The sequence below is a fragment of the Scardinius erythrophthalmus genome, assembly GCF_964197995.2.
Source record: "Scardinius erythrophthalmus genome assembly, chromosome: 23".
In the NCBI taxonomy this organism is placed as follows: Eukaryota; Metazoa; Chordata; class Actinopteri; order Cypriniformes; family Leuciscidae; genus Scardinius; species Scardinius erythrophthalmus.
The window spans coordinates 9,286,136-9,299,102 of record NC_138243.1 but is presented as its reverse complement, the minus strand read 5'-3'; the positions used below and the strand labels follow the sequence as shown (position 1 = coordinate 9,299,102).

Sequence of the window (12,967 nt, the reverse complement as noted above, 5' to 3'; positions counted from 1 at the left end):
TCGTAGGTTGTTATGTAACTGTTCAGTTGAGATATTTTTTTCTGACTGGACACTTTCACTTCTCATGATAGTAAAAAAAAGTACTAAACACTGTAAACAATAATGCTAATTGTGTAATAAATATGTTTAATATTTGATTTGTTAATATACAGTAGATATGCTCATCGCTTAATGCAAACTCATGTTTTACTTTTCCATTAAGCATTCATTAATCCAGAATACATAAAGTATGATTTCTGTGGGTTGCAATTTAACAGTTGTTAGTATAGTGATAATCATTTTAAAATCTTTTATTTTTTAACTCAGTTTAAAATTTGGAAAGGATAACAGGATTGAAGAAATAAACAAATGAATGTAACAAAGCTGCATTAATGTTCAGATGACATCCATATGAACTGTGTGTGAGTATTCTCACTTCTCCTCTAGTGTGCTGCTTCTTGGATAGTGGCCAATGAACTCATCCCAGCTTTTCCTGCATGTCCGCACAATCCAGTCGTGTTCTTGGTCATCTACAAGGGCAGATAATACATATTTCATTCATTCTGATGAGAAAAAAAATAAATGCTTTCTAGATGTATAATAAAAGCATGAAGTCTGCATGTGCATAGGCTACTTGTAAATGAAATAGCCTTTGTGGTATTTTTCTTTCTTTCTGATTGTTTGGTCAAAAATCGAGCTCCAAAAGGCATGTGTCAAACTCATTCATATGCGGTTAAAGGCAATTTACATTTTTTACGTGCAGGATTAAGACAACAATTATGAAAATTCGCTCTCAGCAGCCTACTTCACGCGACAATCAATCACTCCCTTTTTTTCATTCCCTTCCCAGAGATGATTCCACAACCAAAAACAGTGAATAATATACTGCTTTTTTAAATGGTTAAAACTGAAAGGAGTTGTTAATTGCGGAGCGCGAGGTAGTTCTGCTGCTGGTGCTGAATGTAAGCGCGCAGCTGCACGCACTTGAGCGCTCACCCCCATGAACGTGGCGAACTGGGCCCATTGTTGAGAACAGGTCTTAAGCTCTCCTCTGATTGTCGATAATTGCACGCGATGGTCCTAAACGGCCTCTCCACGCGCCTCCCGCCACTTCTACCTGGTTCCCGCGCGCAGCAATTGAGACTTTTCCAGCACGCGACCGGCCCATTCTGCGACAGCTGCATGCTAACGTCTCACTTTATTCACTCGCTCCCACCTCACGCTCTCCACATGGAGGTCACACTCGAGAGGAACATTTCATCACTATTTTAAACCAATTAATACCTCCGTGGACGCTTCAACCAATGGCTGATGGACAGGGTCGGTCTACAATTACATTTCCGTAAATGCTCCGAGTTCTCGCGGTTATATTTGCACGAAATTAGCACCTCAGTCCTTATTGTTTGCCTGGCATTCATACACTTGCTAAATTCATAGGCTAATACAATCCCATTTCAGAGCAGACGTGTCACTCACATCAAATCTACTGCAAATAAATTGTCCTCCGTATCAGTTGTCTAGGGCTTAAAGGGCTTGAAAATAGTAACTCTTGACATGAAATTTACATGACAATAGTGTTTTAAATTGAACTGCGTAACAGGTAGCCTAGTCCGCAGCGTAGACGTCAAGCTTACAAAAGCAGCAAAGTGATTATAATATAGGCTACCGGACCTTATATCAGTGTGTGAATAGTTGGAAACAAGCATAACGAAATGTATTTAGGCCTAAATATTGTTCCTGCTGGAAAATTTGTTATCTTTAAATAAGCCACAAGTCGCTCTCTTGCATAAAAAAAAAACAGTAAGTCCTTATTGTCCATTTGTTTAGGTTCCTTGGTCATGAAAAAATACCAGGTAATTTTAAAATAGTTGTTCTTTTTCATGAAGGCTTTTGTTCTATAACTCTTTAAAGTGCAATCTATATAAAATGATTAAAAAAGTAAAAAAGTCCAGTAACCACAAATGACTGGAATAGTCATTTATTCATAGGTCATTCACAATTGCACATTCATTGTGGGAACACTGTTTAAAGAACTGTCTAAGCCCTCATACTTCCTAAAACTTTGCTGAAATTCATCTCCTTGAATTTCCGTAACCCATATAACCAACTATTTGTTTTCATTACTAATGTTTAGTTTCTTTTTCTTGGCTTTTTTAATTCTGATTTTCCCCCTTATCAATTTATTCCCCTTCTGCCCTTGTCTTTCTTGTTTATGTGGTAGTATAATTTATTTTTTATTATAAATGGGAAAGTACAATCATTTGGCTTTTTTTACTTTCCCAACATTTGCTTTTTTTCTTAAATTTATTTTAGCTACATGCCTGTATTTTGTGCAAAACACAAAATGACAGTTTCCTCCTCACTTTATTCAAACCTCCTTTCCACATGTTCACGTTGAGTCCTCATTCAGGTGGTCTAAATGAATATGACACACATTCCACGATCAAAGCCCAGGAGTCAGAAAGGAAGCAGTAATGGTACCTTGTTAGGAGGTGTTTATCTTAATCCCTAAAATATAATCAAAAGGAAAAGTGTTTCCTTCCAAACAGAGCCGCACTTTTCATTAATGGATTTAGGATCTCTGATTATCACCTGAGATTATTCCAAGGCTCGAGGAGCTGTGTATTCCCACCAGGTGTATGATCATCTCCTGACAAGGTTTGGTGTTCCCTAAAAAAAAGTGACTATGGGCTCAGGCCTTGGCTGCTTTCATTGGCGGTGGAATTTTTAAATGTGAACCTCAAGCAATTATCACAGAAGCAGGAAACCACTGCAACCGTATGGCAGTCAAGCTTCTGGCTCAAGTGAAGTTTTGTCTTACCCGGGAACAGACGCTAAAGTAAGACAAAAGACGGTATTGTTTAAAGAGCATTATCACACTCAAATTCCCAAATATTTAAAAGGATAGAGCAACATATTTGCTAAGCCAAGAATGACTATTATTGTTTCTATTTTACAGTTGTTTTTTCTAAATCTGTTAACTATTCAGAACTTAACTTGTCCTGCTCCAGACATGAATGATAAGAAGAATCCAACCCCAAATTTCTATAAAATTCTTGTCTAAAAAAATGACAACAGATCTGTTGTTCAGTGCAAGTCTATAGGAGTACTTAGCTGTTTATTGTCTGCCAGGCAATTTATTTTAAAAAAATCTTGTTATCATGTGAGGGATATGATAACAAAATAAAAAAAAAATTACCTGGCAGACAATAAACAGCTAAAAACCCCCATAGACTTGCACTGAACAAGGCATCTGAGTCATATCTGAGACAAGAATATTATTGAAATTGATTGAACATTGATGATACCAAAATATCATCCTTATAGCAACCCCCTGGCAACCAGCCAGGGTGTAGTTCTGCATTGGCAATCACAACTCAGAAAACTACAAGTCACTTTTAGTACTATGCAAGGTTTATTTTCACAGTACTAAAAGAAACTTGTAGTTTTCTACAAGAGTGGTGATACTTGGTAAAATATGGTCTATATATTAGTATGTCTTGACAGGTCAATCAAATGTAATTACTGTAAATGGAGTGTATCAACCCCCTTGCTCATTTACACAGTGTTATTAAAGCTGGTTGTAAACAGGATTTCCAGTCCCAACGTAAACCAAACGCCTGCTTTCTGCTGCCTGCTTGGCTTCAGGTTTACTGCAGCCTAGAAACCCTATAGTCCCTAAAGCCTCTAATCCTGCTACCTCTGCTATGCAATGCTTATTACAAGTGTTCTGTGTAATGACAGGGCTTTAGTGACGCCCCCGCTCATGTTTCAAAGCCTTTACAGTCAGGAAGGAAACAGAGGAACCATCCCATGTTCATACATTCTTTCAGGCAAACCTTATCCTCCAAGAATCTTATAGATGAGACAAGTAGGTGTTTATGGAATTATTTGAGTATTGTAATTAAAACTATTTTTACATTTTCTGAAGCAAACATGAGTTGTGCTTGCCTGTGCAAAAGATGCCACCGTGATTCAAGGCTGTTCTGGGTGGTTGCTAGTTGGTTACTGTCTGGTTCAAGTCAAAAGAGCCCACTTCCCAAGTCTCTGTGCTATTCTGATCCCTATGGTTCAGGTCCCATCTTTATGCAGATGAAAACTGTAAAGGCCTGTTCACACCAAGGACGATAATTATAAAGATAACGATAAGTTCTAAAAAAAAATTCTCAATATTAAAGAATAGCAGAGTTCACACCACAACTATAATAATAACGGCACAGAGAAACGATATCGTTGGAATCACTTTCAGAACGATTTTATCCAGCTGATGAACGATAAAAACATAGACAGCCAATCAGAATTCATCCTGCTGTAACAAACTTGAGCATTTAAAGTGACAGACAAACGCACTTAGAATAAACAGAACGATATCGTCCGCTGGTGTATCACGATATCAGCCTTAGGTTGGTAGACACGGTAAGTATGGTCTGCAGTTGGAAGTCAGTGTAAAAAGTGCATCATGTATTATGATGTATGTTCTGAAAATGGCTTAAAATGTCAAATATGTTTGATATCCTCAGACTGGAGGGAATCATAGTCTGAAGCAAAAAAAATTGGAGTGCGTTCCCATCATACACTACGCAATTTTCTGTAAATGCTCCGGCAGCCCAAAATCTTCAGACTGGCTCTAGCTTTTGGAAACTGGCATTGACTCGCCCGACTGCAAATCAGGGCAAAAATATGGGCAAAAGTCAAGAAGTGTATTCCAGATTTAGAGAAGTAACAGCACACCTCTCCTCAACAAGCTGCAAGATTTGAGGTATAATTCGAAGTGGTTAAACGAAAATGTTGAGGTTAGAGGTTTAAAGTAAAAGAGCAAATACCACTAACTTTAAGTTACTGTTATTTTTTTGAAAAGACAAGCATATGGCTAAAACTTTGCTTGGAGTATACAGTTACCGTGCTTTGGTGTGCTTGGATTGAAGACAAAGAGGAGAAGCTGGTCAACTTGGGCAGAATAGGACATATGGAGGGGATTCAGTCTGCCTTGTGCCCATCTCAAGGGGCAGTCCTACATGATACGCCAACAACCACGGCTTGCAATAACCCACCCTCCCTGACTTCAAATGACCAGTGTTGAGATTCATCAGGGCTTCCTCCCATCTGCTTTTCTCGTGCTCTCCAACCAGCTTCAGAGTTGGCCTGCAGCCTGGGCATTTCCGCAGGCCTTCCTGTCCAGCCTGGGCTGCTCCTGTCTGGGACTGCCACCCGCTACTGCCTCCTGGATCCTACTGTTACTCTGCCCCACAGCTGTAGTTGGACTTGTCCCTCTTTCCTCTCCTCCCAAAAACATCCTCCCGCAGGGAATGTGGTTCCTCTTCGTTTGCCTCTTCAGCATCTGCGCACTCTGTGATCCTCCATCCTGGAGGGAAGCTACTGGCAATAAATTCTGTCTTCACACCCATTTTGACAAATGTACAGTCACCTCCAGGTGATAAAAATAAATCTATAGGATGCACAATATTCCATATTATAAAACAATCTAACGTAAGAGATGGTGTTGATTTAAAGCGTAATTCTCGTCAAAATGCAACCTAGGGTCTTTTTGTTAATCTACCCGAGGCAAACTTTCGCTTAAAAGCATAATTAGGATGGAAACGCCACTTTAAAGTTTGACCGTATTTTCATTTTCAGTCAAATTACATTTTGAATGGGAGTGCTAGGGGCACGACTATGATAGCATCAAAATCGCTATTTTTAAAACATCAAGAAGGCTTGACACAACATGAAACTGTGCTCGAAGTATCACCAGGGGCTCTACACATGAACTCGAGCATTGACAACATTGCTTGTGTACACAGAGTTTACTAAAAAGAAAGATTTTGAACAACTCACTGTAGCTGTTGTTGTTTCCATCCGCCGGCATTTTGTCATTAAAAAATAGTCGATCTAGAATGCAACGTAACAAGGAGGAGAGTAAAGATGGACAGCTCCTAAAGCTTAGTTATTAGTTAGTTTTCTCTGTAATAATAGCATTTTGGTGAAAAAGTGTTGGTGTTTGTGCTCTTGAGAGCATCAAAGGTTTCTGTTTACAACGTGTTTTGCAGCCTTGAGCAATATAGCCAATCACAAACATATCTGTTGATTTCTTGAACGCAATTGGCCAATCAGATGCTCGCAAATCCTCTCGTTATAAGTTAACTCATAACAAACAAAGTGTAGACATTATGGGCCAGATTTACTAACAGCTTGCGCCAGCACAAGCCTTTTGGTGTTAAAAAACTACTGCCAGGATTTAATAAAGACACGCAGTGAAAAAATAGCGCTGAAAAGGCGTGGACAGGGTTATTTTTGTGGCTGACCTTATTGCATTTGTAGGAGTTTCCCTTTCAGACGCAAAATTTTATGGGAGGAGAGTATTTAAATGAATCATGCAAGGTGATTTATTAAGTTTATTTAATGGTGTTTGCGCCATTATTTAAAGCCCAAAAAGGCATGTCTTAAACCAGACGCTAACTGGTAGATTGCGTTGGTCATTATGGAAATGATCTGGCTGCATCTGTGTTATTTAATTTGCAGTAGATAGTTAGTAGATCACGCACAGAACTTTCCACTCCCATCTGCGTTTTTTTGGAATGGGACTCTCACGCTAATTTGCACTGTTTAATAGCCTAAATCTGGCCCCAAGTGTGCTAAATAAAAGATTCACTGTGCAGTCAGCCTCATTGATTACAGTGGAACTTTGTGACATCGCGATGAATTGAGGTGACAGCTTTATATAAACTACTGTTGTGACAACATTTCAAGACCACCCACTAATATCGCAATTTTTTTTAAAGAGCACTACACCAAAAAGCTTATTTGTCCCATTTTAGCTGATGTCCCACTTTTGCTGACTTCACCCTATAATCCATTCAGAATTTGAATTAAACTTTTGTTTTGCTGCATTAGGTAAGGCAATGGTTATTTATTATTCAAATATGTTGCCATGCCAAATCATGCATACAGTATGCTTGCTTTTCTGTTCAAATTATAGTGGTTTGCGAACATAGCCGCTTTAATAACAAATAATTTATCTGGAGCGTTTATACTGGGATGAGTAGGTTGTTGCTAGGCAACACGTAACTTCAAACTATTTCATGATATTCTATTTAAATGTGTTTTTAAGGAGGAAGCGCATCTAGCCTTACCCTGGAGTTGGTTCACCCTCCACCTATGGATAGAATCTTACCTATGGAAACTATCCCTTTAAAGATTGAGCCAAAGTTGCTAAGTCGAGTAGTCACAACTGGTAACTATGACTTACATGATATATCCACTTTATTGTAAGTGGCTTTAGTCAGAAAGCTTCTACTTAGAACATGAATGTAAATGCAAATGAAGTCTGTGATGTGGACTCATGTAGAAGCGGGTGGGCTTTGGCTCTGGGAGTCATAACTAGGATGTGGTTTAATGTGACAGGTCTGCGCTCTTGTGTAAGTCTCGGTCTCTGATGTTTGCTCTCACTTTCCAGCCGCATGTGGTAAGGATGTAATCCCAGAGGCCTGGAAATTATCTGATCTGAAGACTGAACATATACCACACTGGCGCAGAAGTGACAGAGTGTTTTCAAAGCCTGAATAGAGGCATGGAGTGACTGACACATGGAAATGTGTATTAATATCTAGGAACACAAATAACTGTCCAATATGAACACATAAATATATAAATATAGTTCTAAAAATTGTCCACACCACAACTTATAATGGTAATCACTGGAATCACTTTCAGAATTTTATTTTCCAGCTGTTGAATTATAAAAACATAGACAGCCAATCAGAATCCATCCTGCTATAAAGAACTCAAGCATTTAAAGCGGCAGATGACAAAACTCAAGTGAGCGCTTAGAATAAACAGAATGATATGATCCAGTGTGGACGCTAATATAGATATCATTATAGTTATCTTTGTAGTTAACATTCTTGGTGTGAATGGGCCTTAACACTTTGAATGATGGGTGTTACAATTCCAACAGAAAGTGTTTTTTGGGGAGTTCTGTAGCTGAAAAATCTGCGTGGGCTGATGCCGACACATAAGGGAGAAAGAAAAATTTGCTAAAGACTCATTTTGTTTGCGTCACCATGTTGCTACTATTCTTTTACCACACACGGATTCTGTTTCCTAACAATATCAATAAACAGCTTCCAGTTAACTCGTAGAAGAAAATCTATGCATGTTTCTCCATAAGTAACTCTTCTGACATCTGTTTAGGATGTGTCTGTCTTCCAATGTTATAGTAACTGTAGATGTATGAAATAGACATGCAAGCTCACAATCAGACTGTGACGAAAGGTGGGGCTGCAGATCGTGTTGCATGTATTTGCTCAAGACAGTGTTTACCAAATTATGCAACTCACAATACTGGAAAACACAGCTGCCAAATAATTCCCAAGCGACGTTCTAAATACAGATACCTATAGGAAAAAAATTGTGTAACAGCCAAAGATGTAAGTCTAACACATGTGTAGACCAGTAATTAAAAAATTACAAGAACATGTCCTATGCAAACAGATGTTGTTCTAGTCTTATTTCTTCAATAAAAATAACTGAATATGGAAAAATGGTATATTGATACTTACTGCAGATGAACCCAAGTAAAACTAGCAAATGTAACTATGCATGGATCATAAGTTGTCCTTTACAGAGCAACATGACATGCTAATTTGGCTAAAAACGGTATCCTTCAGGGTTATGTTAATGCACATTAACAAACATGACTGGTTTGGTTTTATGTGCAAATTACAAAAGAAATTGCACAAGCAAATATACCATCTAAGGTTACATTTATCGAATGTAATTCCACCATTTGGTACTGATGGTAATAATCATATTTTCACAATAAATAAAGAATAATGTATCATGCATCTGCAAAAATAAATGACAAAATCTACACTGCGGTATATTTTTTATGTTTTTAAAAGAAGTCTCACCAACTCACCAACACTGCATTTATTTAAAGTCCCCCTGTAGTCAATAATTGTATCCCTTAAAACTCATCTTTGATCACCAAAATGATTGTGCAAATGAGCCCCGCCTCCACTCACTCACACCAGCTGAGAGATCCACTCATTGTTGATCACATGTTGACCTGATTGGTTACAAGGTAGTTTGTGATGTCAAAAACACAAGCGATTTCAAAGTGTGTTTTTGAGACTGTCTTTGGTTCACTGCAGTTTTGAGGAGAAAATACTCAGCAATGGTGTTGACTGATGGATTTGCAAATGGTTTGTCTTAAAGCGTATTAAAAACACCACATGGACATATTAACAACATTAAAAGCTGGATTTTCACCACAGGGAGACTTTAATAAAAACTAGTAAAAACTAATATTTAGGAGATATTATTACAATTTAAAATAACTGTTTTCTATTTTAATATATTTTAAAATGTTATTTATTATTGTGATGTCAAAGCTGATGATTTTGATTGATTGATTGATTGATTAACATTTCTTATTATTATCAATGTTGAAAACAGTTTAATATTTTTGTGGAAACCATATTTTTTTATAATTCTTAGAAATAGAAAGGAATAGAAAGATTTTAAAAAAAAACATTTATTTGAAAAGGAAACCTTTTTCTATGTAGAGTTATAATAATAATAAAAAAAAAATACTGGCCTCTTTAAATAGCTTCACTGTTAAACACTTTAACTTAAAAAAAAAAAAAAGGATAGACTGTATTAAATTATAAGTAGCATGTAACTTCCCCAACGCATATACAAACATATACATACATTCAATAAAATAATTCAGGTAACACAGGGATTATTAATTTCACAACCTTGTCTAATCAATGACACAGCTTGGGGGATTCTGGCCTCCTATCTATAAGGCTGACATCATGAATTCACCTCAAATCAGAGATCCCACGTCGGGCACTGGAAAATGTGTTTTACATTTTCCTTGAAAACAATTCAAATGACTACAGAACTGAGGCATGTCTGGCTAAGAGAAAAGACCTACAGATGAGTTATTTTACAATCTCACCGCTCAATCTTCAGCCCTACACTATCTACATGCATTTAGCTAATCCATTTATGCCACTCGAATGCTTGTGGTCTTATGTGTTCCAGGTGGAAGGACCAAAAGCAAATGTTTACTACTTCAGATCATGGACCGAGAACTATATTGAGATTTTGTGGATTTCATGGAACACGGTGTAGGAAATTGTGAATGACACACACACTCACAGACTAAAACTTGCAATGGCACTTTCTCATACCTGCGTTCCTGAGAAAATTGCCATCATAGTCTTTGACGACCCTGGTGTTTGGATCATAAAAGCCATCGCCGCTGTCATAGCAACCATCAGGGATGAGCCGCGGGGGGTCCCGATCAGTTAACTGGGATTCTCCTATTCAAAGACATGGTGAGACTTGATTTCTTTCTTACTTTTTTCGAGAATCATGCTTCTTGTCTATAAATGATCCCACACAATAATTCCAGTAATGTCAGACCATACCTGCTGGTTTGAGCCCATTACACCTCTCAGAGTAGAACCGTCTGTCTGTGCCATCACAGTAATCCCAGTCAGTCTCTTTATACTCCAGGCCATCAGAAAATGTGAATTTTCCCTATATATGTAACAAAAACATTTAGTCCACATAAAGTATTTGGACACTAAAGAAATACTTCAAAATGCCCTTGCATTAAATACAAAATATCCAAGCAAGAGTCATCTGTTTTCAGATGCACTCAATAGATAACCAAAGAAGTATTTTATCACATTAAATATCGACATGATCCATTCAGTGTTAAAGGCAGGGTAAGCGATTTGTTGTTATGCTGGTTGAAAGTCTCTTTACATTGTGAAATCGATCACTCAGTTAAGTGGCCTAAATGTATTTATATATATGTCTGTTGAAGGTGTAGGACCATAAAATGTCTGTCCAATCATTGCATTCGGTCAATGCGATGTCCTACCTGCCTGCCAACATATGTATTTCCATACCTCAGGGCACCTGGTCGTGCAAACATCAGTACGCTTCATGCCACGCAGAGTTAAGCCCTACTCGGACTGGATTAGTTTAACATGTAAATGTGGGGTAAAGTCATTATTACCAGAGCTTCTCAGTGATTTTAGTCCCGTCCGAATGTGTCATCTCAGTAATCATTACGGACAATGTCAATAAAGATTACGCCGACTTTTACCTTCTGTAAAAAGGTCCGGAAAAATTATCTCAGGTAGGCTAATACTAATCCTGTGCGAATAGACCCGCAGTAAATATGTACGTAAATATTCAGTCATTTCCTGTTTAAAAGTATGGAGGCGCTTGAAAAAGCATTCAGTTGCGTTCCAGGCGGTGGGACAAGTCTGTGGCAAAACTCAAGTGTTTTCCACATACCTTTACGATCAAAAAGAAGGTCGAAAGCACTTTTTAGAGGCACAAAACTTATTTTGGCGTTAGGGAAGTGCCTATTACCAACAAAATCCAATCTGAATTTAATTAATACATTGTTCGACCGGACCTACATGTAGGTTATGCTGCGTTCACGCCATAACTACTGTAATTTGGAAGAGATGGAAACCCGTGACGATACACTCTGAGCGGTTTGTGACTCGAATTTATGAGTTTCAATGACGCTACTATCAACAAACACTATCAACACCGAAATGAATCTGCAGCAGTCAGGTGATACACGTCAGTTGAAGTTGTTTATGTTCATTGTCATTGCAATGCTATTTGCTTTGAGACATGAGACAATGTTATTTGCTTTGAGGTAGTTTAACGCCGCCTCTGTGACGCTTTTGTTTGCTCCCTGCTGTGTACGTTCATGTGTTTTGTGTTCATGTGTGTACGAGGCGTGGCTTTGGAGACGCTCTGAAGGTAGAGCGGGATCTTATGCTTTCAAAGCTAGCTCGCTATTGCTAGCCTCTCCGAAAATTACCTACCCTACCTTTAACAACCAGAATGTATCACAACACTCTTCGTCTACATTCTAATCAGTATAACTATTATTTTATCATTGTAAAGTGTGCTTGTTCTATCTTTCTTTAAAATATTTGCCACTTGCTGTATCTGATATTTTGTTAAATAAATAATACTTATATTATTAACATTAGGAGCAGAGAAAGACCTGTTTGGATATTCCTTTCTCCCAAGTTCCCTCATATTTGCTTCCATTGGGGAAATGCAGCTCTCCTTTTCCATGGAACATGCCGTCTTTCATCTCTCCAACATATCTAGTGTGAGTGGGGACTGTGTATTCACCCATCCCCTCCATCCTTTTAATAAAGACAACACGATGAGAGGAAATGCGATGGCTTACCTCACTTATTACCTATCAAAATTATTGTATCTTTATTCTCAAGAGTACTGCTATTGGCACGAGCATATTGCAAAAAGGGAAATCATTACATTATTATTTTTTCTACTAGGAAAATATTGAGTCATTTTTTAAATTTGGTGACAAAATATCCCTTGACTTTTCAGTCATGAAAAAGATTTTAAATATTCAGGAAACCCCATTAAATCATATGGAATAGTTTTACTTTACATTGTTTTGTACATTTAAAATATTTTAATATACCAGGTGCCTGAAAAAACATGGTCTACCATTTATGACATTTACAGTTATTCATTTATTAATGACTTGAACGTGATATAATGTATAGCCCATGAACATAGGCTAATCAGAAACTGGACACATCATATGCAGAATATGACGTTATATGGCTTTCTATATATGGCCTAAAATTAGATTCAGTTTGTAGTTCATATAAATGTCGTCAAATTCAGTTGATTTACCTGCCATTTTTGTAATCTCCATCATAACTGCTACCCATGAACTCCATGTTGATACTGTTTCCATGGAAACACAACCGAGGCTCTACTTGTAATGGCAAAAACACTCCTCTGGGACATATGTAACTGTCCTGTATAAATAAACTGATAGAATAAACGATACTGAATCATCTCAGAATAAGAAAAATGTTTTGAAATCTGCAGAAAAGTAGTGGCATAACTTTGCGTTGCGAAAGGAGCCAAGATGGCGCTGCCGCGTCCC

The 12,967-nt window shown here is 37.7% G+C and overlaps 1 protein-coding gene across 2 annotated transcripts in view; it reads right to left on the bottom strand.

The window, feature by feature from the left end:
* Positions 1-12,967, bottom strand: part of morn5 (MORN repeat containing 5) — a 15,610-nt gene extending 2,643 nt beyond the window's left edge. The window contains exons 1-5 of one of the 2 annotated variants that reach the window (XM_081354613.1): positions 12,709-12,770; positions 12,038-12,185; positions 10,422-10,533; positions 10,182-10,313; positions 416-509 (exon numbers count right to left, since the gene is read on the bottom strand). In XM_081354613.1, the coding sequence (XP_081210739.1) occupies positions 416-509; positions 10,182-10,313; positions 10,422-10,533; positions 12,038-12,185; positions 12,709-12,755 (533 nt within the window). In that variant the 5' untranslated portion in view covers positions 12,756-12,770. Of the gene's footprint in view, positions 1-107; positions 510-10,181; positions 10,314-10,421; positions 10,534-12,037; positions 12,186-12,708 lie in introns of those variants that run through there. The other variant, XM_081354612.1, reaches the window with a different exon arrangement.